General features: G+C 48.2%; 1 protein-coding gene across 1 annotated transcript in view; it reads left to right on the top strand.

The window, feature by feature from the left end:
- Positions 1–27,041, top strand: part of cdh22 (cadherin 22) — a 1,314,714-nt gene that overhangs the window by 950,635 nt on the left and 337,038 nt on the right. Inside the window, exon 7 of the mRNA XM_086005235.1 lies at positions 4,762–4,898. Within this exon, the coding sequence (XP_085861361.1) occupies positions 4,762–4,898 (137 nt within the window). The remainder of the gene's footprint in view (positions 1–4,761; positions 4,899–27,041) is intronic.

Below are 27,041 nucleotides of genomic sequence, written 5' to 3'. Positions count from 1 at the left end.
AGCAAAACATTAAGTTATGGGCAGAAGCTTATCGAATTGAGCATGTTTTCGTTGCAGCAAAGCAGATTGATTGTGGTGACAATCTAAGTCTTTAGAATGCTGGAAGGTCAAGATAAAAAACAGTTGCATTTATATAGTGGCACATCACATCAAACTGTCTCAAAGCGGTGACATAAAGGCCAGAATTTTAATCAATAGGCGGGTTGGGAGCAGTGGGGGGGTTTTCGGAAGCAGTCAGGAAACCCGGGAGAACTGGTTTTCCGCAAGTCCTGCCGAATTTAACGGCAGGGCCTGATTTGCATGGGAAACTTCTGTTTCCCACCCGCAGCCAGCCAGATTGAGAGGCTAGATAGGCCTGTGGCACCATGCCGCGGAGAGGACGGAATCACATGGGGACCCGGGGGGGGGGGGGGGGTGGTAGCCGGAGGAGCGGTGGGGGTGGGGGAGTTTTGGGACAGCATGATTGGAGGCCGGCGCACAAGATCAGGTGCTGGAGGTGCGCGGGGTGGGTGGGGAAGGGGGGGTGTCCAGAGCATCATTGGAGGGCCAGGAGGAGCACAGGGAGCGGGGGAAGGGCGAGGCGAGGGGAAAGGCAGACGACATCGGAGGGCTGGAGGAGCATGGAATGGGGGGAATGGCTCATGGGGGGGATCAGAGGCCTCGTGGGGGGTCTCTGATCGCGGGGCGTGGATTAGATAGGTGTAAAGGCACTTACCTCCTGGATCCAGCAGTCCTTGCCTTCTATTAGCTAGTGGGTTTCACGAGGTGTGCAAAACCCCACCAGCTACAGTTAAATTTAGTGGTGGTTAAATCTGAGGCCCACTGCCCCATCCCACCTCCGTTAAAACTGAAAGTGGGTGGGTTGGAGGCGGGTTCTGGTCAGGGTTCAGAATTTTATCACTTTAACTTCCCACATGACCCCAACCCACCTGTTTTTGGGTGTTAAAATTCCCCCCAAAGAATTTCTTTTGAAGTGCAGTGACTTATTATGTAGCGTGGATAATGTGAGGAAAAAGCAGATTATTCAAATTAAACTGACTATTGCACTCAGTACAAAATGGGCAACTTTCAAAGCAAGACAAGAGAGGTTCAACTTTTCTCCTGTTGTGTGCACTCACACAGCAGGTTGATAGGGTAGAATGCACCAAATCTCCAGTCTTTTTAGGGACTGTATGAATGGAGTCTTCACTGTTTAACTGCCCTTGTAGGTCAGGAAGGTATTTCAGCATTTTGCCTTCTCTCAAGGAGATCGTGTAAGCAAGTCAGAGTCCTATCTAAGCTGCTTTGACTCTTATTATAGCCTGTTTATGGCATTGATGGGAAAGGAATAACCTAGGGAATTGTAAGAAAAAGAACAAATAGTTACAAACCCCAGAGGAAAAATGGCATCGCAGCCACTCTCCGTGAAGACAAACCATTTGGGAATTGGAAGTACCAGGTGAAGGAAATAGATACAGAGTAGGCACAATATTCGTTCTCACTTTAATAATGCAAGATTAAAGCAGGCCTAGACAGGTGGGATAAAAAGATCTCTCTCTCTCTCCTGTCTCTCAGCTGTAAGGGTCCTAAGTGAAATGAATTGATGCTAATCAACCAATTTGATCACAATTGACAACACAAAACTGGCCATAATTCAGGATTGATTGGTTTTTCTATTTCATGCCTAATTGTTCTGCATAGAATTTCAGGAAGAACTGTCTTAATGTTCCCCTGATGCAAAGTCTAATTAATGTCACAGAACTGAATTTAGACTGGGTTTCTTGTTCGGCCCGACTGCCTGCCTCTCTTCCGTGGCTATGTTCGTGCCTGGGTGGCCCTGGAGATGGAGCATGCGGTGTCCGCCGGCACACGTGAGGCCTTCCGCAACTGGTGGGCGCCGCGGGGACTGGAGTGCATCATCACCCCGGCCAACAAAATCCTAATTTAATTTGTTAAGTTTTATTCAATGTTTTATTAAGTTACAGTTGATTTGTTTAATCATCCCCACCAGAAAGAGTAGACTGGGTTTCTGTTCCTGTCACCAACCCTCCCCCATCATGCAGACAACTCTTAAGGGAGAATTTTAAGTGTAGTTTTGGGTCAAGGGGGAGGCTAAAATTTAAAAAATCTCTAACTTGAACCCAACCCACCTCAAACCCGCCCACTTCCGGTTTTAACCCAGGAGGCGGGTTACTCATTTACATATTTTAATGAGGCTATGTGACTTAGATTTTATTTCCATTTGAATTTAACACTGGCTGGCCGGGTTTCCCCCACAGCCCACCACACTAACCTGCTCCCCCCAGCCCTTCGTGATCCGATCTTTCCCCTCTCTGAGCCACGATGACCCCCGCCCCCGGTCTTTCCGATCCCTCTCTCCTCTGCGCTTCCCGGCAGCGACCTCCAATCTCCCCCATGACCCTTCAAATCTACCCCTCCCCACCCTTCCAATCTACCCCCCAACACTTCCAATCTACCCCTCCCAACACTTCCAATCTACCCCCCCAACACTTGCAATCTACCCCCCCAACACTTGCAATCTACCCCCCAACCCTTGCAATCTACCCCCAACCCTTGCAATCTACCCCCAACCCTTGCAATCTACGCCCCAACCCTTGCAATCTACCCCCCAACCCTTGCAATCTACCCCCAACCCTTGCAATCTACCCCCCAACCCTTGCAATCTACCCCCCCAACCCTTCCAATCTACCCCCACCCCAACCCTTCCAATCTACCCCCACCCCAACCCTTCCAATCTACCCCCACCCCAACCCTTCTAATCTACCCCCCAACCCTTCCAATCTACCCCCAACCCTTCCAATCAACCCCCCAACCCTTCCAATCTACCCCCAACCCTTCCAATCTACCCCCCAACCCTTCCAATCTACCCCCCAACCCTTCCAATCTACCCTAACCCTTCCAATCTACCCCCAACCCTTCCAATCTACCCCCACCCCAACCCTTCCAATCTAACCCCCAACCCTTCCAATCTACCCCCACCCGCAACCCTTCCAATCTACCCCCAACCCTTCCAATCTACCCCCAACCCTTCCAATCTACCCCCAACCCTTCCAATCTACCCCCAACCCTTCCAATCTACACCCAACCCTTCCAATCTACACCCAACCCTTCCAATCTACCCCCAACCCTTCCAATCTAACCCCCAACCCTTGCAATCTACCCCCACCCCCAACCCTTGCAATCTACCCCCACCCCCAACCCTTGCAATCTACCCCCACCCCCAACCCTTGCAATCTACCCCCCAACCCTTGCAATCTACCCCCCAACCCTTGCAATCTACCCCCCAACCCTTGAAATCTACCCCCGACCCTTGAAATCTACCCCCAACCCTTGCAATCTACCCCCGACCCTTGCAATCTACCCCCGACCCTTGCAATCTACCCCCCACCCTTGCAATCTACCCCCCAACCCTTGCAATCTACCCCCCAACCCTTGCAATCTAGCCCCCAACCCTTGCAATCAAGCCCCCAACCCTTGCAATCTAGCCCCCAACCCTTGCAATCTACCCCCCAACCCTTGCAATCTACCCCCCAACCCTTGCAATCTACCCCCCAACCCTTGCAATCTACCCCCCAACCCTTGCAATCTACCCCCCAACCCTTGCAATCTACCCCCCAACCCTTGCAATCTACCCCCCAACCCTTGCAATCTACCCCCCAACCCTTGCAATCTACCCCCCAACCCTTGCAATCTACCCCCCAACCCTTGCAATCTACCCCCCAACCCTTGCAGTCTACCCCCCAACCCTTGCAATCTACCCCCCAACCCTTGCAATCTACCCCCAACCCTTGCAATCTACCCCCCAACCCTTGACATCTACCCCCCAACCCTTGCAATCTACCCCCAACCCTTGAAATCTACCCCCAACCCTTGAAATCTACCCCCATCCCTTGAAATCTACCCCCAACCCTTGAAATCTACACCCCCAACCCTTGAAATCTACCCCCCAACCCTTGAAATCTACCCCCCCACCCTTGAAATCTACCCCCCAACCCTTGAAATCTACCCCCCAACCCTTGAAATCTACCCCCAACCCTTGAAATCTACCCCCCAACCCTTGAAATCTACCCCCCAACCCTTGAAATCTACCCCCAACCCTTGAAATCTACCCCCAACCCTTGAAATCTACCCCCCAACCCTTGAAATCTACCCCCCAACCCTTGAAATCTACCCCCAACCCTTGAAATCTACCCCTAACCCTTGAAATCTACCCCAACCCTTGAAATCTACCCCCCAACCCTTCCAATCTACCCCAACCCTTGAAATCTACCCCCCAACCCTTGAAATCTACCCCAACCCTTGAAATCTACCCCGCAACCCTTCCAATCTACCCCCCAACCCTTCCAATCTACCCCCCAACACTTCCAATCTACCCCCCAACCCTTCATATCTACCCCCAACCCTTCATATCTACCCCCCAACACTTCCAATCTACCCCCACCCCCAACCCTTCCAATCTACGCCCCCCCCCCAGCCCTTCCCATCTCCCCAACCCTTTCTATCTCCCCCAGCGACCCTTCCAATCTCCACCCTGACACTTCCACTCTCCCCTTTTGGTTGGATGAGGGCATTGGGGTTTAGACCACCTCATCCAATAATTTGACTGAAACTTAGCTTCATACTTAGTTTTCTTTTAGCTGTTTTAAATGAAGATGTTATGTTACTGTTCGATGGGGGGATGGTTGGGCTGATTTATCTAAATTACATTCTATATTCTCAGTAATGCTCTTAATTCATTGTTGTTCGATGATGATTTGGCAGGTACTCCATCGACCGTAACACTGACTTGGAGAGAATTTTTAACGTGGATGCCAACACTGGAGACATCACTATTGCCAAAAGACTGGACCGGGAAACAATGGGATGGCACAATATCACCGTGATAGCAATGGAAGCAGGTAGGTGACTCTCTGAACATATCAATTTGATTTTCAATTGCTTTAGCCTGATGGAAAGGATGGGATAGTCAAGTACAGGAAACTTTCGATTTACCGGCACCTAAATAACCGGAAATCTCGGTTAACCAGCAAAATTCAGGAGTAGGTTTTACTTCATATTGTATTTACCTTCTTCCATCTGTGCTGTGCAAGGGTGTGGCTGCAGCTGTTGCTAAGCTACAGAGATGCTTGAAACTTGTGGCCATTGTTCTACAGTTGTTGCTAAGCAACAGGGTTTGTTGCTTTATATGGAGCTGTCAGCTCTCCCTATCTTTTACTATAGCGTTCGGTTATCCGGAATTTTTGATGAACCGGCACCACGTCGGTCCCGTCCGTGCCGGATAAAAAAAAGTTTCTCCAATTTACATGGTGAAAATGTTTCTGTGTATGTCGGAACAAAAACAAGAGCTAAATAGGCAAAGATATATAGCACAGGATATTTATAGAGAGGCGCCAGGTGCAAAATAGAATGAATAAGGATGTAATAAAGGGTAAAATGCACAGAGAGAACAAATATAGCACAGAGTGAGGAAAACTGATGGAGGGGAAAGTGGGACAGGAGAAAAGCAGGGAGTCAGATAAACCATATTGGGTAACATAATCCAATGGATTGGTGGTAGGCATGAGTAATGAAGAAACAGTCAAAAGCATTATTCAGAAGTAAATGGGCCTGGGAGACCATTAACCTCCATAGGTTTGCTAAGTATAAGTGATTGCTTTGATTCTTTACATGCCTCTAAGTTATGGACTACTTTGTGTTTGAAGATGCAGCCTTATGTTACCGCTTTGTACTTTGCCACATTTTTAAAAAGATGTGTCAAATTCCAGAGATGCATCAGATATCGCCGATAAACATGGAAATGATGACTGTAGTGTTTAACGGCTCAACACTTTGTCCACCAGTTTCACGCAATTTTATATTCAAAACAGGGCAGTTCTATCTTCGCTTCCCTGAAGTGATCCCTTGAACTCTTTCCCAAAACACTTCAGCCCTGTAATAAGAATGAACCTGATGAGCTGAATGTTTTCTCAGCCAATTTCTTATGTTTTCATGTTTTTAGCTCCTCTTATGTGGCCATTATCTTCCCCACCACATGTAAACACTCAGTTGCACATCTCACTTCATGCCTCTGGTTTATTTTTTTGACACAGGGCTGAGACTTATGGATATGATAGAGGTCTTTAAGATTATGAAAGGATTCGAAAGGGTAGACATAGAGAAGATGTGGGGAATCCAAAACTAGGGGCCTAGATATAAGATAGTCACTAATAAACCCAATCTGGAATTCATGAGAAACCTCTTTACCCATGAGAGTAGTTAGAATGTGAAACTTGTTTCTGTGCTGTATATTCTATGAATTCTATATAATGGCCTTATACTGTTGGTATTTCTTTTTCACTTTGGTTGCCAAGCCAGTGCTGTACATTTCTCTTGTGGTTGTTAAATGTTAGTTTAATAATTCTATTTCCTGGCCAGCATTCTTCAAAGTGAGTTTGAATGCATAGAAGTGGATGACTTTGAATGATATGACTGACCCATGGTTCATTTCACCGTATCTCCTTACTCCAAACAATTTCTGTTAAATACGCACAACACTCCTTCAACATCTGGTCCCTGGCAACGAACTCATTTTTCTCATTTCATCTGCGCAGTAAAAATACATTTCTGAGTAGATGTCCTCCAACTGATGGGAGGCAGAAACTCATCTGGGAGACGATGTTTAGCTTCTTGTCACTAGAGGGTGATCTCACTCCTTACTCGTAGCTTAATACACCAAGCGCAATGTCAACACAAGAAGCCTTATTTAATTGCAGCCTTTCATTTAAAAAGCTATTTTTTTTCAACGTACAACAGATTTCATAGCTCGCTGATGTCTCAATGATCTAGTGCACATCCAGTGTGGAGCTAGGCCACACAGATCCGAACGGTCCCTGAGTTTGATGAGCTGAGCCAGCTGATCCCGGTCAGGGCAGCGGTTAGCACTAGGGAAGGGAAAGAAATCCTAATCAGGAATGGTTCCTGCTCCTGATTAATCACAGAAATCACAGAAACCCCACAGTGCAGATAGAGGCCATTTCGGCCCATCGAGCCTGCACCGACACATATCCCACCTGATCCCCGTAACCCTACGTATTTAATCCCCCTAACACTAAGGGTCAATTTATCATAGCCAATCAACCTAACCCGCACATCTTTGGACTGTGGGAGGAAACCGGAGCACCCGGAGGAAACCCACGCAAACACGGGGAGAATGTGCAAACTCCACACAGACAGTCACCCGAGGCTGGATTCGAACCCGGCTCCCTGGCGCTGTGAGGCAACAGTGCATCTCATGAAAGATGCCCGTGGGTGTCAGATGAGGACAAAATCAGACACAGCTGCATTTCCCTCCATGATTGATTTCCCCGCTGACACATACTGTCTTCGCACATAAAAAAGGGCAAAAGGTAACCTGCACCTGTGGAAATTTGGAGGGGGAATGGTGGAGATGTTGGGAGGGATATACATTGTGAGAGATAAGGTGATCCTGTAGAATTCCAGTACCATAACCGCGAGGCTACCATGCCTAGCTCATTCAAGTAAATGTATTCTTGGTTTTGCTTTGTATCTGTGCCTGGTTGAACAAAACATAGCCCATTGTTTGTTACCATGGATTCCTGTGCAGAGCTTTGTTTTATGAATTCACCTTGTTGATAATCTAACGATGTAATTTCTAACTGCTGACGGGTGTTAAAATCCAATCTTGTTGAAAAGCGTAACCGTTGGAATGTGACATGACTTTGAGACCATTATTTCATATTTGTTGAAATGTTAGTCTGTTCAGATTATGATTATCAAAGAGAACCTTCAGAGAGACTGCTCCAACATCAAAGGGGCATTGTAGTCAGTCCTCTGTTTTCTAATCTTCATGCCTCTACAAGAGACAGTGGATAAACAGGCAGCTTACATATGCACCACCAGAGCCTGTGCCTTCTTTTATAAACAGTCAGCACAGTTTGTATGTAGTGTAAGTTTAACAGCAACAACAACTTGCATTTATATAGCGCAATTAACATAGGAAAACAACCCAAGACGCTTCACATAAGCATAATCAAAAAAAAAATGATTGACACTGAGTCAAAGAAGGAGGCATTAGGACAGGTGATTAATAGCTTGGTCAAAGAGATAGGTTTTAAGGAGCGTCTTAAAAGGAGGAGAGAATGGCTGGGGAGATTTAGGCAGGGAATTCTAGAGTTTACAGCCTGGACGGTTGAAGCTACGGCCACCAATGGTGGTGTGAAGGAAGTGGGGGATGCAAGAGGCCAGAGTTGGAAAAATACAGATTTCTCAGAGGGTTGTAGAATTGGAGGAGGCCACAGAGGTAAGGAGGGGTGAGGACATTGAGGGATCTGAACAAAGAATGAGAATTTTTGGCCAGGTTATGCTATATTGTATTTTGCCTATATCTTTCTATGTAGATATATCTGAACAGTGGTTTTAGTTGTAGGCAGTAGTTTGACGATGTGGTATTTTCCACCATCTAAGGATGGTGGGCACCTTACGTCTTCTCCACAGATAATTTACTGTGATCACAGTTAGTGTTAGAACTGGGCTATACTAACTGATATATGGTAGAGGTCAAAGAGGTGAGTCTCCATTCACAAGACACCCAGACTGAAAACTATCCCATTGCTGTCTGAATGAGGAGGAAGTGCAGGGAAAGAGCCCAATATTAGCAACGGCACAGGCAGTAGTGTTCAAAAGAAAACTATTAACTGTTGCTAATTGATACAAAAGCCAAAGTTAGTAAGATTGACTTGCCCAGACATGACACAATCACCTCTGCCACTCTGCAATTCCACAGCTTGAAGCCTTAATTTGCAGAGGCACCTGGAGATCCTTCACCTCACCTTGCTGCATGGCGCATGCTAATTAGAAACAATGTTCCCTCCATTCAGCCAACAGCTACCACCTATTGCTTCCCCCACCCGACCTTTCACTCCCCCCCCACCCACCTTCTGCCCCCATCTTCTTCCCCTCCACCTGGTTCTTCTCCCTTTATCCGACCCCCGCCTGTCAGCCAATTGAAACATAAACCACCTGTCAGAGGTGAATTTTGTCATGCACCACAGGACCACGGATGGCACTGCCAGATGCTGTGGTCCCCTGCTGATGGAGGTAGTCTACATTTAATTCGATCATCAGCGAACATCTCCACTTCTGACCTTCTGATGGGGAGAAGGTCATTGATGAAGCAGCTGAAGATGGTTGGGCCTAGGACACTGGCCCGAGGAACTCCTGCAGTGATATCCTGGGGCTGAGATGATTTGCCTCTAACAACCACAACCATCTTCCTTTGTGCTAGGTATGACTCCAGCCAGTGGAGAGTTTTCCCCCTGATTCCCGTTGATTTCAATTTTACTTGGGCTCCTTGATGCCACACTCAGGCAAATGCTGACTTGATGTCAAGGGCAGTCACTCTCACCTCCCCTCTGGAATTCAGCTCCTTTGTCCATGTTTGGACCAAGGCTGTAATGAAGTCTGGAGTCGAGTGGTCCTGGCGGAACCCAAATTGAGCATCGGTGAGCAGGTTATTGGTGAGTAAGTGCCACATGATAGCACTTGCGATGAAACATTCCATCACTTTGCTGATAATTGAGAGTAGACTGATGGGGCGGTAATTGGCCGGATTGGATTTGTCCTGCTTTTTGTGGACAGGACATACCTGGGCAGTTTTCCACATTGTCAGGTAGATGCCAGTGTTGTAGCTATACTGGAATAGCTTGGCTAGAGGTGGGGCTAGTTCTGGAGCACAAGTCTTCAACACGACAGCTGGGATGTTGTTGGGGCCCATAGCCTTTGCTGTATCCAGTGCGCTCAGCCATTTCTTGATATCACATGGAGTGAATCGAATTGGCTGAAGCCTGGCTTCTGTGATGGTGGGACCTCAGGAGGAAGCTGATATGGATCATCCACTCGGCATTTCTGGCTGAAGATTGTTGCAAACCTTGTAAAGGTGGCCACTGCTACCAATGTTGTCAGGGATGCCTCTGCGACAGGTAGATTGGTGAGGACGCGGTCAAGTAGGTTTTTCCCTCGTGTTGGTTCTCTCATCACCTGCCGCAGGCCCAGTCTGGCAGTTATGTCCTTCAGGACTTGGCTACTCAGTCAGTAGTGGTGCTACCGAGCCACTCTTGGTGATGAACATTGAAGTCCCCCACCCAGAGTACATTCTGTGCCCTTGCTACCCTCAGCACTTCTTCCAAGTGGTGTTCAACATGGAGGAATACTGATTCATCAGCTGATGGAGGGCGGCAGGTGGTAATCAGCAGGAGGTTTCCTTGCCCATACTTGACCTGAAGCCATGAGACTTCATGGGGTCTGGAGCCAATGTTGAGGACTTCCCTGCTCTTCTTTGAAGTAGTGCCATGGGATTGTTTACATCCACCTGAGAGGACAGACTGAGCCTCGGTTTAACGTCTCATCCAAAAGACGGCACCTCCGAAAGTGCAGCACTCCCTCAGTACTGCACTGGAGTGTCAGCCTAGATTTTGTGCTCAAATCCCTGGAGTAGGACTTGAAGCAACAACCTTCAATAGAATACTGGCAGTTGTTTCTGGACTTTAAAAAGACACATAATCTACTAAGGTTAGTAGATCACCAATGCAAATTGATTTCTAGTTAAAGACAGATAATGAGAAATGGCTGCTTGCTAAAAGCTCAAAGTCATCTCCGGTTTTAGTCCTTTAAGTAACACAATGCTTCAAGCACTAAGGGTTGATCTGATTTTTCAGAACAGGACAAGTTGTGCTGGTAACTGAGATACTAGCGGTCTGTCCCACATCTCAAATAAGCACCACAATCATAGAATGATATGAATCAACTGTAGAAATGATGAGGAGTTACCTATAACATTAGTGAACTAGTTGGGTATTTACGACAATCTGACAGTTTTATGGTCACTTGCCATCCTTACCTGGTCCGGCATATATGTGAATCCAGTCTCACACCAAGTTAGTTGACTCTTAACTGCCATCTGAAGTGGCTTAGCAAGCCACTCAGTTGTATCAACATCAGCGGTAGAAGAAGGCAGCCCATGCTGGACATGCCAATGACGCCCACATCTGAGAATGAATTCAAGAAACTGGTGTTTAACTGCTATAGAATACAGGTGATATGAACAGCAGATGCAGCTTTCATGTGTGGGGTGTCACCCATTCAGTTTTCGACTAACAGTTGAGTTCTGATTGGACAGTCTTGAAATGTTAGCAAAGAAATGTTCATGGTTTCTTTTGCCACTTCCTTCTATGCAATGGCGGTACCTGTGATCCTGGTAACATCCTGACGTCTTTGTCCAGGAGATGGTGAAGCTCCTCCTAATGTCACAGCATCTCATGTTAGTGCAGCCTCTAATTGACTGCTGGAGGGGTGATATCAATGGACTTTGTCAGAGTTGGAATTAACCTTTTCAAGTATCTGACATTATGAGATGGTTTTGCAGTCTGGAATTCGACCAAAGTCCCGTTCTGGACTTGGCAGAAGGTGCCATCTCTATTTGCACCTGGCGGTGTGCTGGGATGTTCTACCCACGGCCCGAGACTGGCAATCTGGTGTTCAAAGCCTTGCCTGAATTTCATGGGCCTCGAGGTTTGGAGAGGGCTGTTTTAGTGCTGTTGTCTGATAAATCCTAAATTAGAACACCAAGATCTATTCGTATCAACAGCTTGAGATATATACAATTAAATAAGAACATTATATGTCACCCCAAGAGTCCACGTAATGCACCTGTGCAGCCCTTAAAGTCCAAAGCATTGCACACTCTGGTATAGTATAAATTTAAAGCACTCACAATCTGCAAATTGCACCACAGGTCTGCTGATGGGGTTTGTAACCGGCACTTTTGCATTTTCAGCATAGATTCTGTGGCGTAGCAGACAGGACGTTTTTCTGGTCAGCACCTCCTGTCATTTAGCAGAATCAAGTAACAGCAGTGTTTTATGGACGAAGGACTTACTGGAAGTCACGTTTAGAACAGCAAGCAGCTCTGCTTTAAAAGTCAGACATCCAGGGTCCATTCATTCAGGTTTTTAGCTTCACTTAGGGTGCACGCTCTCTACAAATGCAGGATCAGTTTGAGGCGCTTTCAGTTTGCATTGAAGCGACAGTATTAGTGGAAATGCAGTTGGAACCCAGAGTAAGGGGTCCACCTGATACCAGAGTGAAGTGGAGTGAGTCCCCCTGGAGAAAGCAGTCTCCTCCACTTCACTTCAGGGTCAGTTCAGGCCTTCACACCCGATTTACGCTGCATAGGTTTAGGTTCAGCATGAAGCCCGAGCCACTTCACGCCGACACTAAACCTGTAGTGTAAATAGCACCATTATGGGTTAAGAGTAAAGGACAGTTCTAATCTTAGAGCCACTTTCATTTAATACACAGAGCACTCTTCCAATATTGAATCATTTTTATCACACCATCTACAAAAGAAAATCTGAGTTTCAAAGTGAATGTTTTACTCAGGTTGTTAGAATTATTTTATTAGCTAAAACAATATCAGTTCTTACTTATGTAGAAAATGTCCATTTGTAACTTTTTTTCAAAGGCAAAATACTGCGGGTGCTGGAAATCTGAAATAAAAACAGAATGCTGGAAATACTCAGCAGGTCCGGCAGCATTTGTGGAGAGAGAAACAGAGTTAACGTTTCAGGTCGATGACCTTTTTTTGTTGTGCAGACAAAATGATAAAAACGAATTAGTGACATTAACTGATCATTAGAGGAGCATTTCTCTGAATTAGTAGCTGTTAGATAGAGTTCAAGCCTTCCCTTAGATAATGAGCTCCATTGGATTTGGGGGTTAGTTCATGCAGTGCATTGATCCGCAGTCATTTCATCCTGGGATCTTGGTTTTAACTCCAGCCAGTCTGATTGATGAAAGACTCCTTGTCTATTTGCCGACTGTCAGGGTTCCAAGAGATTTATAAAGCTCTATTGTGTACAGTTGTGTTACTGGACTAGTCCTCCAGAGAGAGGTTATGTTAAACTTGTATAAAACCTTGGGTAGACCACACTTGGAGTACTGTGCACAGTTCTGGTCTCCATATTACAAAAAGGAAAGAGAGGCACTGAAAAAGGTGCAAAACATATTTACAAGAAAGATACCAAAACTGAGCGGTTATAACTATCAGGAAAGACTCAAAAGGCCGTGACTCTTTTCTCTGAACAAGAGAAGGCTGAGGTGTAACCTAATAGAGGCCTACAAAATTATGAAGGGGTTTTATAGGGTAGACATAGAAAAGATGTTTTCACTTGTGGGAGAGTCCAAAACTAGGGGTCATAAATATAAGATAGTCACTAATAAATCCAGTAAGGAATTCAGGAGAAACCAGAGGGTGATTAGAATGTGGAACATGCTGGCAAATAAATTTAAATATAGAAAAGTGTGATACGTAGTTGCATTTTGGTAGGAAGAATAAGGAGGCCACATACTGCTTGGGTAATAAGAGTCTGAATGGGGTAGAGGAGCAAAGGGATCCAGGGGTACAGATACACAAATCACTAAAAGTAGCAACACAGGTTAACAAGGCCATAAAAAAGCAAACAAAGCACTGGGATTCATTTCTAGGGGGATAGAATTGAAAAGCAGGGAAGTCATGTTAAACTTGTAAAGAATATTGGTTAGACCATGCTTGGAGTACTGTGAACAGTTCTGGTCTCCATATTATAAAAAGGATATAGAGGCATTGGAAAATGTGCAAAAAAGATTCTCAAGGAAGATACCAGAACTGAGAGGTTATAAGTTTGAGGAAAGATTGTGTAGGGGGTGGCGTGTGCCCAGTCAGCTTCACCTCTGACTGTCCCCTTTGAGCGGTTCGAATCGCTCCCACACCCCTGGGTTCTAGACACCGGACTTAGGTACAGGCGGCGATACAGAAAATCGAGTAGACAAGTGGTTTGGTGTAAGAAAACCAACATTTTATTAAGAGAAAAATACAACAATCTTATGAAAATTACCAGTATGAAAATACAGGCATAAACAATTACACTTATATGGGAATGGGGAACACACGGCACATCGAGGGAAAAACAACTACATTAACAATCCCCTTATCCTTATCCCACCCCCTATACCTAACTAGATTAAGTTATGAGGGGCCAAGAATTCGTGCTCACCAATCCAAAACCTGTTGCTTTAATGGTTGTGAGTTTTTGGGGTCCGTCATTGCTGTCCGTTGGGGTATCCCGTCACCACGTGGTCTCAGGGTGCGGCGCTGAAGTTGTTGATGTGAAGCACCCTCCTTTTCCTCAGCTACCGTCGTCGTCTCATTGCAATGGGTTTTCTTCTTCTTCTCCCTCGGGCGGTCGTCGGCGGTAATGTTATGGTCGGGGGTCGATTGGCGGTCTTTACTGTCTAAATGATTTTGCTAGCCATGCTTCGAACGCCAGTTTATTCTTTAACCAGGCTATTATTGTCCATGTGACAAATGCCAGCTCATAACTAGGCTGTATGTCTCGATTCTTCTACCCATCCTTCGAATGCCAGCATATTCTTAAATTGGGGTTACACTATACGTCAACTTATTCACCAAACACCAGCTTATAACTGGGCGTTGATCCCCAAATGCGTCTTTCCGCTGCCCTTCTCTGCCTTTACCGGTTTACCTTCTTCTTCGTCTCGTCTCGTCTCTTCTGCCCGTGTGTGTCCTGTGTGGTTTTGAACTCGGGTCTCGTTCTGCTCCCGCGTTTGGCCCCGGTGTAATGGGCGTCCTTGGTTGTTGAGCGGCGCGGGAAGCGAGAAGAGAGCCCGCCACGAGGCCAGGGCACGAGAACGAGAGGTAGCAGGCCAAGGCCACAGGCAAGAGATAAGAGCGATAAGAGTCAAGAGAGCGAGTGCCACTGATGGGCCTACAATTATACCCGTTCTTCAACTGCATATCTGCACGCCAAATCAGGTCAGTCCATTGTCTTACTTTTGGCGGGCTTGTTTAAATGATTACAGCCATTTATTTTAACGACTTGTGGAGTGGTTGTCTCCGGGTCTAATGGCCCCGATGTCCTGGTTGTTTGTCATGGATAAGACTTAATTGTCCCCATCCTGACTTGATGGCTACTGTGAGCTGTTACCGAATAAATATGCAGAAACCTAATGGCCTCGATTCTAGGCCCATTTTAGCTTGATCTATTTCAAGTCGAATGAATGCTTATTCTGTGTTTACTTTGGCTGTCTGGCTCCAGAGTGTCCTTTTCACAGATTCCTGCATTTTAAGTTTCATCCCCGGGCCTGCCTGTCTGCAGAGCCCTGTTTTAAAAATCCTGTCGGTTTTGGTCACGAGGTTACAGAAGCCATTTTGGGTACCCTGTTTTAATAACTTGTCCAAACAGGGTCCCTTGATCCATAATTTGGGGAGTGCGGGAATTTTGAGAACCCTGCACTTACACTCCTCCCTGTTGATACTAAACTCGCTTTAAGTATCATCCTGATGAGGTGAGCAAAATTTCCGACCCTCCATAGTCAACCTTTCCCTGTAATTACCTAGCCAATACCCACAACACATGCACTTCCCATTCTGCGAAAATGTAGTGTACATAAGCATACATAGAATAAATTATAGTCGTTTACACATACCCAGAATAAATTACAGTCGTTTACACATATCCAGAATAAATTACAGTCGTTTACACACATGGGGTCCGACACCCCTGCACCACTTGGTACACATACATCTTTATTAACAACACGTTTGCAAATCTTTATTAAAAACAACAAACACAAAAAAAACAATCTTTAATCAGAAATACAAAAACTCAAACAGGTGTATCTCCCTCCACCCTCACATAATGTTCCTTCCAGGTCCTCTGGTTTCGGAATTCAAGGATTTGACCCTTTCCCTTGCACTGAGTGCAGACTAGGTACAATACTATCCCCAACTGGCAAACCACGAGAATGTGGAAGGCCAGTCTGATCCACGAAGGGACCTCTATATTATTGAAAATGTCCCAACAGGGTGGAATCACAATGTCCAATATCTTAGCCCCTATCTCTACCATTTTCTGCTCTAACGTGTAGAAATGTTTCTGCGAGACTATAACTGCTTTGAGTATTTTGGTAAGGTGTTCTGGGAGAGGGGGAATTTCACAGCCGAAATGCGCTACGTACTTTTGCAGGTTGGTAGAATTCTCCTTTACAGTGAGGTGAACAGTGCAGGGTTCAGGAATGGGGACAATTCATTCCTGGGTCACTTGAACTTCTCCCTCGGGTTTAAAGCAGAAATTGCTGTCACTTACCGGACACCAGCTATGCTGGTAGTGGGGCGCGCCTGTGGTGACACAATGGGGTCAATTTTCTGGCCGACGTCGGGCGGCTTTTCAGGCGGCCGGGGGCCGAAAATCGCCAAAAAAGCGGGTCGGGACCCCCCCCCGCCTGATTCCCCGCCCCGTCCGACTTTTGGACTGTCGTTTCCCCGTGACCCGCTTCAGTCCCGGCCGCCGCTGGCGGGACTGGTCGGCGGCACACTAATGACCAATAATTACCTTGTTGAAGAAGATTTTCCGGGGCCGTTGCGACTTTGGGGCTTTCCCCACATCAAACACGCCTGTGGGGAACCCCGCTGATGAGACCTGGCGTGAAGCTTGCCGGCTTGCTTGCTGTCAGCTGCAGGTCAGGGAAAGCTGCGATTTAAAGGGACAGCACTTGTATGTTGAAGGACCTTGTTGTTGCAGGCTTGGGACTACTTCTTCAAGGCTTAGGCACAGCTGTGGAAGGTTGGAGCCTCACACACTTCTCCAATGCGATCTCTTGGGAAGCCCCTCTCACCACCCTCACTCAGCGCTTCCTCAGCGGAGGCATCTGCGAGAAGCATGGGACGCCTTTTTTCCTTCCCTTCTTGCCATTACAGGATCTCCAGCAGCAGAGGTGGCAGCAGCAGAACCAGGAACAGCAGGATGAGCACCAGGCTGCTGCTCACTCACCTGAAGCTGCACAGGCCAGAAGGGGCCAGCGCTTGGAAGTGGCTTGAGAGCACCTTGCTGCACTTTGGGGGGCCATGGGGACCCGCTTCTGCACTGGCAGTCCTACTCAGAAGGACTTCAATGAAGATCTGGTTTCTCTGTTCAACAGATGGCCAATGCTCCTCAAGAGATGTCATTCTCTTATGAGCACTCACCATGTTTTCCGTACCCTGGCGAGTTATCTCCTTCATGGAGGTTGCCAACCTTTCCATGGTGATGCGTTCATGCGCCAATGACTCCACAAAGGCTCTGCTCATGGTCGCTATGGACTCCTCCATTCGCTCCACACTCGCAGCGACTCTGGAGACAAAACCTGCCAGAGACTCCTGCATCTGTGCATGGAGGTCCATCACCTCTTCTCTTGTGGATGGACCCAGAGGCAGAAGGTCGACATGCAGCACTCTCCACTGCTGTCCCTGTCTCCAGAATCTGCTGAGGCTCACTTGTGAGCTATGAAACACCAGATGACAACACTACTCTATATCCCGAAGGTCCCCCCGAGGTGTGAGTGTCTGCGCTGGTGCTGGGTGTGCTTACTTCTGCTGACACTGTGCCCTCAGAGGTTGGAGCTTCCTCTGAGGAGTCTGGCTGCACAGCCTCTTCTTCCTCCACAGTGAGGACGGGGGCTCTGAATGGTATTGTGGGGGACTAAAGGAAGGAGTTAGAGATGTAATGCCAAGGTTCTTCTGGTGACTCCCAGCGAGTTGGCATCTGCTGATACCTGCATCCATGCAGCATTGGTCTCAGTGGGAGGCCTCTTCCTCCCTGACCTAGGGAAGAGGACCTCCCTGTGGGCCCTAACCCCATCCAATAATGCCTGCAGTGAAGCCTCGTCGAATTTGAAGGCAGCTTGGGGTCTGGCACTGGCCACAGCTGCTGCAGGCTCCTCTGCCATCCTGTATGGTTTGCTTGGAAGCCTTCAGAGGATGCAATGCTTGCTATGGACCTTGAAAGCACCACGAATGATGACATCATATTGTGGGGATTTCTGACTCGAATTGGACAATTAGCAAGGCTTCCCACATGCTGGGAATTAATTGGCCAATTGAGGGAAAATTGCATGGAGCTGGCTGACACTTTGTGTGTCAGAAACCCCACATTTGGGGAAACCCGACCATTTCCCACACAAGCCGAAAATCGGGGCCAATATGTCCCACCTCCTATATATGCTACCTGTGGGGGAACATGGTCCTGTGTCATTGCCTCCATGGTACAATTTATAGGTTTTTGCGCCAACAGCTTTAAACCCACACTGCGGTTTTGAATAGGTGTTCAAGTGCTGGAGACACAGGATTATGTGTGCTCCCCGGCTCCGGCACCACGAGAGGTCAGTACCTGTCATAGCGTGCTCCCACTTTATGACGTAAGGTGGGACCGCTGTGAAACGAATGTGTGCACCCCCCTGAATGACTCCAATGTTCTCTACCCTGTATACCGGTGCGGGTCAGGCTGTCCTACCCATGACCGGCATTCTCACTACTATTCCCACAATCTACTGGGACTGGGTAAGCCTCGGAAGCTAGCCGGAGTTGGCACGGGCTTAATGCATTCTCAAACGGATGGAGGGCTGCGAGGTGTTTGTTGCTGATCCAGGAGGGGAATAAACCCTGTTTTAAATCCTCCAGATTACTGCGGCCCTCGCCCAGCAACCATGCCCCATACAGCACGCACACCTCGTTCTGCACAGCCTGGTCAGAAGCATTTCTGTCCTCTCTTATGAGGGCATTTACAGTCTTTGCGTGTGTAAAGTACGTGCCTCAATAATACATGGACTTCGGGAGAACAGTTTAACAGGTACTTTACTGAACAGGAGGCAGCGTCAGACTGAAATACAGAAGCCTGCTAGGGCCTTTTATACAGGGTTGGTCACTGCCGGTACTGCAGTCTAAAACCAGTTATTCCCTTAAAGGTGCATACACAACAATTCCTCCCCTTTTAGATAAACAGTACATAACATTCATTTAACAACTAAATAATAACTAATTACAATTACAATTTTCTCGGTACTATATACATCAACTGAAATAGTCATTTATAAGTTCAGTCTTTGAGGAGGCTTCCTGATCCTCACTGGATAGCGCCTTTCTCGAGTATCCTGTTCTTGCTGTGGAGTCGATTCTGGCTCATTGTCATTGGTTGGTTCGTCAACTTCCAATACCCCTGCTTCTGAGGTAGACGCAATCTGTACTTCGGGCTCATTACCAGGTGCACATGCTTGTGGTATAGGTTTGGCTTGTTCCTGTGACTCTAGAATCTGGTCAGCATGGCGTCTCACGATGCTCTCTCCAACGTCGACTGTGTACATTAGTGGTCCCTGCTGTGTGCATATCGTTCCTGGTTGCCATTTTTCTGTTCGGTAGTCGCGGGCCAAGACTGGTTGCCCTATCTTGAAGCTCCTGGTTGGCTTCTCATTTATGTGCTGGAACTGCTTATCCTCAACATCTCGTCTTATGTTTGGTTTGAGCAAATCCAGGCGACATCTTAGTCTCCGGTTCAAAAACAGTACGGCTGGAGTTTGATTGGTTACTGCATGTGTCGCATTCCGGTAAGCAAACAAGAAATTATCCACCTTGTGTTGTAGTGGTATGTCGTCATTATACATTGCCTTTATGGCCTTTTTAAAGGTCTGAACAAACCTCTCAGCCAATCCATTTGTGGCTGGATGATATGGGGCAGATGTGTAATGTTTCACCCCATTATTCTTCAGGAACCTCTGGAAATCCTCAGACACAAACTGTGGGCCATTGTCGGAGCAAATCTGTTCTGGCAACCCATTCCTGGCGAAGATGGTCCTTAGGACTGCAATAGTTTTCTCCGTGGTGGTGGAGGACATTTTAATGACCTCTGGCCATTTCAAATGGGCATCCACAGCAATTAGAAACATTGAGTCCATAAATGGACCAGTGAAATCAATGTGTACCCGTTGCCATGGAGAGGAGGGCCACTCCCATGGATGTAGCGGGGCCTGTGGTGGAGCGTTTTGGACCTTCTGGCATCCTGTGCATCTCTTGGTCATATCCACGATTTCTTTATCGATTCCCGGCCACCACACAAACGCCCTGGCTAGGCTCTTCATTTTTACCCCTCCCAGATGACCCTTGTGAAGCTCATTGAGTACTCTATCTCTCAACTTGGGTGGAATTACCACTCGGGATCCACACATCAAGGTTCCCCGGCACACTGACAGCTGTTCTCTCCTTGGCGAGAATGCTGGCAACAGTGAGTCGCCATATGCTGGCCATCCCTTCACTGTCAAATCATAGACCCGAGAGAGTGTTGGGCCATTTCGGGTTTCCTTCTCAATACTTGCGTTTGTAACGGGCAAACATTCGACTATGGTCGCATGGAATATCTCCACAGGGTCCACTGCAGGTGCTTCTTCCGCCGTAGGCAATGGTAGGCGCGACAGCCCATCAGCGTTTCCATGCTGTTTCGTACCTTTGTACTCTATGTCATACTGGTGTGCCCCTAGAAAATGTGACCATCTTTGCAGCCGTTGCGCCGTCATCACTGGAACGCCCTTCTGTGGGTTAAAGATTGAGACCAGGGGTTGATGATCAGTCAGTAGGGTGAATTTCTGCCCGTGCAGACAGTGATTGAACTTCTTCACCCCCCCATACCAGGCTGAGGGCCTCCCTGTCAATCAGGGCGTAGTTACGCTCGGCTGAGGTTAGCGAGCGCGATGCAAAGGCTATTGGCCTCTCTGAACCATCACGGAATTTGTGTGACAGCACCGCTCCAATGCCGTAAGGTGACGCATCACATGCCAACCGAATCGGTAGTGTTGGGTTGTAGTGGGCCAATACTTCTTTTGAAGTGATTAATAATAATAATCATAATGATCAACTTTATTGTCATTGTTAGTGCACAAGTGCAGTACAACGAAATGTAGGCTTGCAGCTCCCGAGAGTGTACATTTAGATTAAGACATTTAAACATTCAACATACATTTGGCTTGTAATACATTAACATAAACATAACCATCATAAAGTGCATTGGCAGATGTGCAGGCTTTAGAGTTTATTTGTGGAGTTCAGTAGGATGACAGCCCTGGGAAAGAAGCTGTTCCTAAATCTGGTCGTACGGGTGCGAATGCATCTGTAGCGCCTCCTAGATGGCAGGAGGGCGAACAGACTGTGGCTGGTGTGGGTAGGGTCTTTCATGATGGACCGTGACCTCCGTAAACAGCGTTTCTGGTATATGTGCTCTATGGTCCGTAGCCGGGTGCCGGTAATGCGTTGGGCAGTTTTGACTACCCGCTGCAGGGCTTTCTGGTCATAGTAGCTACTGCTGCCATACCATACTGTGATACAGTTCGTCAGGATGCTCTCTATTGTGCAGCGGTAAAAGTTAGAGAGGATCAGGGGTGACAGGTTACATCCCTTCAGCCTCCTTAGGAAATATAGGCGCTGCTGGGCCTTCTTCACCAGAGAGGAGGTATTGAGGGACCAGGAGAGGTCTTCCGTGATGTGGACTCCGAGGAACTTAAAGCTGTCCACCCTTTCCACCACAGCCCCATTGATGTGGATGGGGGTGTGACTTCCGCCTTTAGACTTCCTGAAGTCCACAATGATTTCTTTGGTTTTCTTGATGTTAAGGGCTAGGTTGTTATCGGCGCACCACTTCACGAGATGCTGGACCTCCTCCCTATAGGCTGACTCATCATTGTTGGTGATCTGGCCGACTACCGTGGTATCATCCGCAAACTTGATGATGGTGTTGGAACCATGAACAGCCACACAGTCGTGGGTGAAGAGGGAGTAGAGGAGGGGGCTCAGCACACATCCTTGTGGGGCCCCCGTGTTCAGGGTCGGGGGGGCGGGAGGTGTGGTTACCTAATTTGACAGACTGGGGTCTGTTTGTTAGGAAGTCCAGGGTCCAGTTGCAGAGGGAAGTGTTCAGGCCAAGAGTGTGGAGTTTGGTGGCCAGCTTGTTGGGGACGATAGTGTTGAATGCTGAGCTGTAGTCTATGAACAGCATTCTGATGTAGGTCTCTTTACCATCTAAGTGATTCAGTGCAGAGTGTAGAGCAGTTGTGATTGCATCCTCCGTTGATCTGTTTGCACGATAGGCAAACTGGTGTTGGTCAAGGGAGGCGGGAACACTGGCTTTGATGTGAGCCAGGACCAGTCTCTCGAAACACTTCATTATGATGGGTGTGAGTGCGACAGGTCGATAGTCGTTCAGGCACGTCACAGCCGTTTGTTTTGGCACAGGAATAATGGTAGCGGTCTTGAAGCATGTAGGGACTACTGCCTGGGCCAATGACAGATTGAAGATGGCGGTGAAGACATCAGCCAGCTGATCAGCACGTTCCTTGAGTACCTGTCCAGGGATGCTATCCGGTCCAGCAGCCTTTCGTGTGTTCACTCCGCGTAGAACATCCCTTACGTCGGAGGTCGACAGAGTGAGCACCTGGTCTTCCGGGGGTGGCAAGGCTTTGGTAGCAGGCATTTACATTCCTGAAAGGCACGCTTACACTCATCACTCCATTTCCATGTTACACCAGTTTGAAGCAGGGCGTTCAGTGGGTGCAGAATTGTAGATAAATTCGGCAAGAACTTATGGTAGTAGTTCACCAACCTGAGGAACGACCTCAGTTGCGACACATTTTCCGGTGCTGGAGCCTTGACTACAGCCTCAATCTTGTCCGGCGACTTATGCAACCCTTCCTCATCAATCATGTGGCCACAATACGAGACTTGTCTCCTGAAGAACTTGCATTTGAGGTGGTTGGCTCGTAGCCCATATTCCTGCAATCTCGTGAGCACCTGTTCCATGTTGGCAAGGTGTTCATTGTCATTTTCGCCCGTAACCAGGATGTCGTCCAAATAACACTGGGTCCCCGGGATCCCATGCAGGACTTGTTCCATTGCCCTCTGCCAAATAGCCGGGGCCGATGCTACCCCGAATACCAGTCGATTGTACGGGTAAAGGCCTTTGTGAGTGTTTATCGTGAGGTATTTCCAAGATGCTTCTTCCACCTCCATTTGTAGATACGCTTGAGCCAGATCAATCTTTGTAAAACATTTCCCTCCAGATAGTGAGGCGAAAATATCTTCTATCCGCGGAAGTGGATACTGTACTGTGTGCAGGACTGGGTTCACAGTCACCTTGAAGTCCCCACAGATGCGAACCTTCCTTGGCTCCCCAGGCGTGCTGCTCAATGCTTTCTTCATTACAGGAACAATGGGTGTGGCCCACTCGCTCCAGTCCACCTTAGACAGCACCCCCGAACGCTCCAGACTCTCCAGTTCAGCTTCCACGGCTGGGCGGATCGCGTATGGCACCGGTCTGGCCTTGATAAATTTTGGGGTTGCGTTACCCTCAATCTTTATGGTTGCCTTTACTCCTTTTAGAGTCCCAAGTCCTTGTTGGAACACCTCTTCCGCGTCAGATAGGATTTGTGACAGACGTCCAGGTGCGACGTCATCATCCTTTCTGTCAGTCACAGTTAGTGCCAAAATGGAATGCCAATCCAATTGTATTTTTCGGATCCATTCACGTCCCAATAATGGTGGTCCTCCATCTCGTAGTATATACATGTATAGTTTCTGTGTTTCCTTTCCGTTATATTCAACTGGCACCCTTATTTTTCCTCTGGGGTAGACCTTTTGCCCCGTGTATGTCTTCAATACAATGGACGTGTCCTTTAAGGGTATGTGTGAGAATAGCCGCTCATAGTCTCGTCGATTCATGACAGTTAGGGCTGATCCTGTGTCTAATTCCATCTTTACTGGGGACCCTGCTATCATGAGGGTGACCCAAATGGTTCGGTGATCTTCCTTTGCAATCACGTTGTGCAACTTTAAACAACTTAGTCTCCTGCTCCCAGAGTCCTTATCACTCTCCTGATCTTCTGAACTACTGTCTGTCAGTTTCTTTACTTTCCTGTACTGTTCCTTAGTAGTTCTTGTCGTGTTGGTTTTCTTTCCCGACCTGCAGACTCTTGCTATATGTCCCATTTTTCCGCATTGCTTGCATATTTTGTCTTTAAACCAGCAGTCCTTCTGCTCATGGGTTGTCCTGCCGCAGCGATAGCACTTTTCTGCTCCATACGCCATTTCGTTAGCGCTGTATTCTTGTGGTTTCTGCTGTATTTCCGCAGATCCCCGTGCTGCTGCTTTGTAGGATACTGCCACGCTGAAAGCCTGTTCTAGCATCAGGTCCTTTTTTGAAAGTAGTCGTTTCTGGGTTCCTTCGCTCTGGAGCCCGCAGACAAACTTATCCCGTAAGGTGTCTGTCAGTCCTGCTCCGAACTGGCAGTGCTTCGATAACTTGCGTAGTTCCGTAAGATAGTCAGCATTGCTCTCATCTTTGTGCTGGTTTCTTTTATGGAACTTGAATCTTTCTGCTGTCAGCAGTGGTGTAGGGCTTAGGTGTTCCTGTAAGATATGAACAATCTCCTCAAAACTTTTCTCCATTGGTTTAGCTGGGGTAATTCAATTCCACAATCGGCTGTACGTACTCGCACCCATCAGATTTAATAATACCGACGCCCTCTTTCCATCGGCCACCTCATTTGCCTTGCAGTACACTTCAATTCTTTCCACATACGTTGTCCAGTCTTCTACCTCGTTGTCGAAAGCAGTGATACTGCCACTTTTCGGCATCTTGGGTGATTTAAAATGGCGCCTCCCGCGCTTTTGCTTCTTCCCCAATGGAATAAAATGGCGCCTCCCGCACTTTTGCTTCATCCCCAACGGGATAAAATGGCGCCTCCCGCGCTTTCGCTCCTTCCCCTTGCTGCCACGCTGTTCCTAGCATTCTACGGGGTAATGGCGGCGACCCGCAGCTTCGCCGCGTCTCGCTTTCCTTCCCCCCGTTTAGTTTCTCTCCGCTGCCCTGTTCTTGAGCACCGACCGCGCCCTGTGCACTCCACCCTCTCTCTCTCTCTCTCTCTTGTTTTCTTTTCCCGGCGACGCTGCGCGGCCCGTTTTGTAGAGCCGCTCGATCGAGCTTGAGCCCGCCGCAGTCCGGAAGGGTCAGCGCGCTACCTGCTACCAGCACGATTTGCTGGAACACCTCAACTGGGGAGCCAAGCACAGCTCTCCACAGTCTCTCCCGCAATTCTCTGAACACCGATGAATTCTTTGGGCGGTTGCCCTCGGTCGACGCCCGTTGCTCAGACTACGACCTTCCAGAACCCTCCTCTCAGGGCGAGTTCCCCGTGAGATGATGCCACACTGCAGGTGAGTTCGAACTTACTCGTCGCCACTGTAAAGTCCGCGCCTCAATAATACACGGACTTCGGGAGAACAGTTTAACAGGCACTTTACTGAACAGGAGGCAGCATCAGACTGAAATACAGAAGCCTGCTAGGACTTTTTATACAGGGGTGGTCACTGCCGGTACTGCAGTCTAAAACCAGTTATTCCCTTAAAGGTGCATACACAACAGCATGCTTCTCTAGCTCGGCTATAATTTCCTTTTAATGGACCATCATGGCCTGGTCCTCATGTAACTCTGAGCCTACTACCTTGTTCTCGTCCATTAATATCTTCCTTAACTGTGTTTTTAAACCGTTTATCTGGGTCTGCAGCTCTATGTCATCCACACTGTTGATGACAGAGGACCCAGTGTTAAACGCAGTAAAAACATAATTCCATACTCCCCTTCTTTGTCTCCCTGTGTTACCAAAGTACTCGCGGTGTGTGGTGTACAGTTCGGTTTTGTCGACTTTGGCGAAATCGAACTCATAAAACTTCTTAAACATGTCCTTTAACAGGGCCTGGTATAGCTGCTCTGTCTCTTTGGGACACCACTCCGGTAAGTGTATCTCGGTGAGATTTAAAATCACGGAGGCTACCACGTAGTGTACCCCCTGGTATAGTACCTGATCCGTAGGCACCAATACCAGCCCATTCCCTGGTCCCTTGGTGGTGGTGGTGGGGCACCCCTCCCTGTGTGTCCTTGCTGCCTGAGTCGTGGGCAAGGGCTTCCGGGCGCGTGCCACTAGCTCAGTGGCTTTAACTGGGGTTGGGTAATGTGGGACTATGCAGGTGTGTAGGTGGGAATCCCATTCCACCCCCTTCCCCTTATCCTGCCATGATGCGGAGAAGATGATGGATATGCCTGTGGGGCAGGCCCTTTTTGACCCCCACATGCAGACATAGATTCCCTGTTCCGACTCCCACCACTTATCCCAACATACGCTAATCCCTTCTTGGGTCCCGGTGACCATTCGGTGGGTGTCTTTCCCCATCCGTTCCCAGTCAGCTGTACGATCCCCCATGTCCGTGCTCAGCTTTCTGAGCCACCACCATCTTTCCAGGGGAATCTGTCCTTTGCAAGTTAGGCACACGCGTTTCCCCTCAGTGACCCCGACCCGTGAGGCCACAACCTGTACGCTGGGGCAGGGGAGGGAGGCCTCCCCGTAGGTGAACCCGGTCTGGCTGGAGTACCGGGTGGAGTTGGATCCCAACCACCCAGGACATCTTCCCTCATGGGCGTAGATGGTGGGTCCCTCCGCGCCTTGTTCGCTGCTCCCTGCAGTCACCACTGGAGCCTTTTCTCCCGAGCACCCGTAGATGTGAGAGTCCTCCACGTCGCCTCACTTTCCGACGCTCATCCCTAGCAGGGCGAGTAGGAGTACGCCCCCCTTCATTCTCAAATCCTCTTTCTGCAAAGAGACACAAGAGCGTACAGCTAGGTTTCGAGGAGATTCTCTGGCTTGGGTGAAGCATAGTCGAGTCTTGCGACCTTGACTCAATACACATTCTTAACAATACTACTACTATATAAAACAACCCAATACCTTCATTAAACTTAAACTAAAACACCCGAACTTAACAATATAAACTTAGGTAAAACTATGTACATCCGCCGCCCATCTCCGGGCGGCCAGGCTAATCTCTGTTTGGACTGCGGCACACCGCTCCCTTCGGCGTGGCCGCACCATCCTGCACTGTCGGTCCCTCGCAGCCTATGGCTGCCGGCTGGGGACCCCTGTCCTTGGACTTCCCCCTAACCCGGGAGGCTGTCCCTTTAAAATGGGGAACTGGTGACCATGGTTTCCTTGGCTGGGGCATCCGTGGGGACCTTCTGAGGACTTTGGCGGGTGGGGTTTTCTTGGCTGTTGGACCTTTAACCCGAACCGCTGCCCCCTCCAGTGCGGCC

Source organism: Somniosus microcephalus, chromosome 13 (genome assembly GCF_052327205.1).
Source record: "Somniosus microcephalus isolate GS21.2 chromosome 13, FLI_Smic_1.0, whole genome shotgun sequence".
NCBI classification, from domain to species: Eukaryota; Metazoa; Chordata; class Chondrichthyes; order Squaliformes; family Somniosidae; genus Somniosus; species Somniosus microcephalus.
This window is presented reverse-complemented; position numbering and strand designations above follow the sequence as displayed.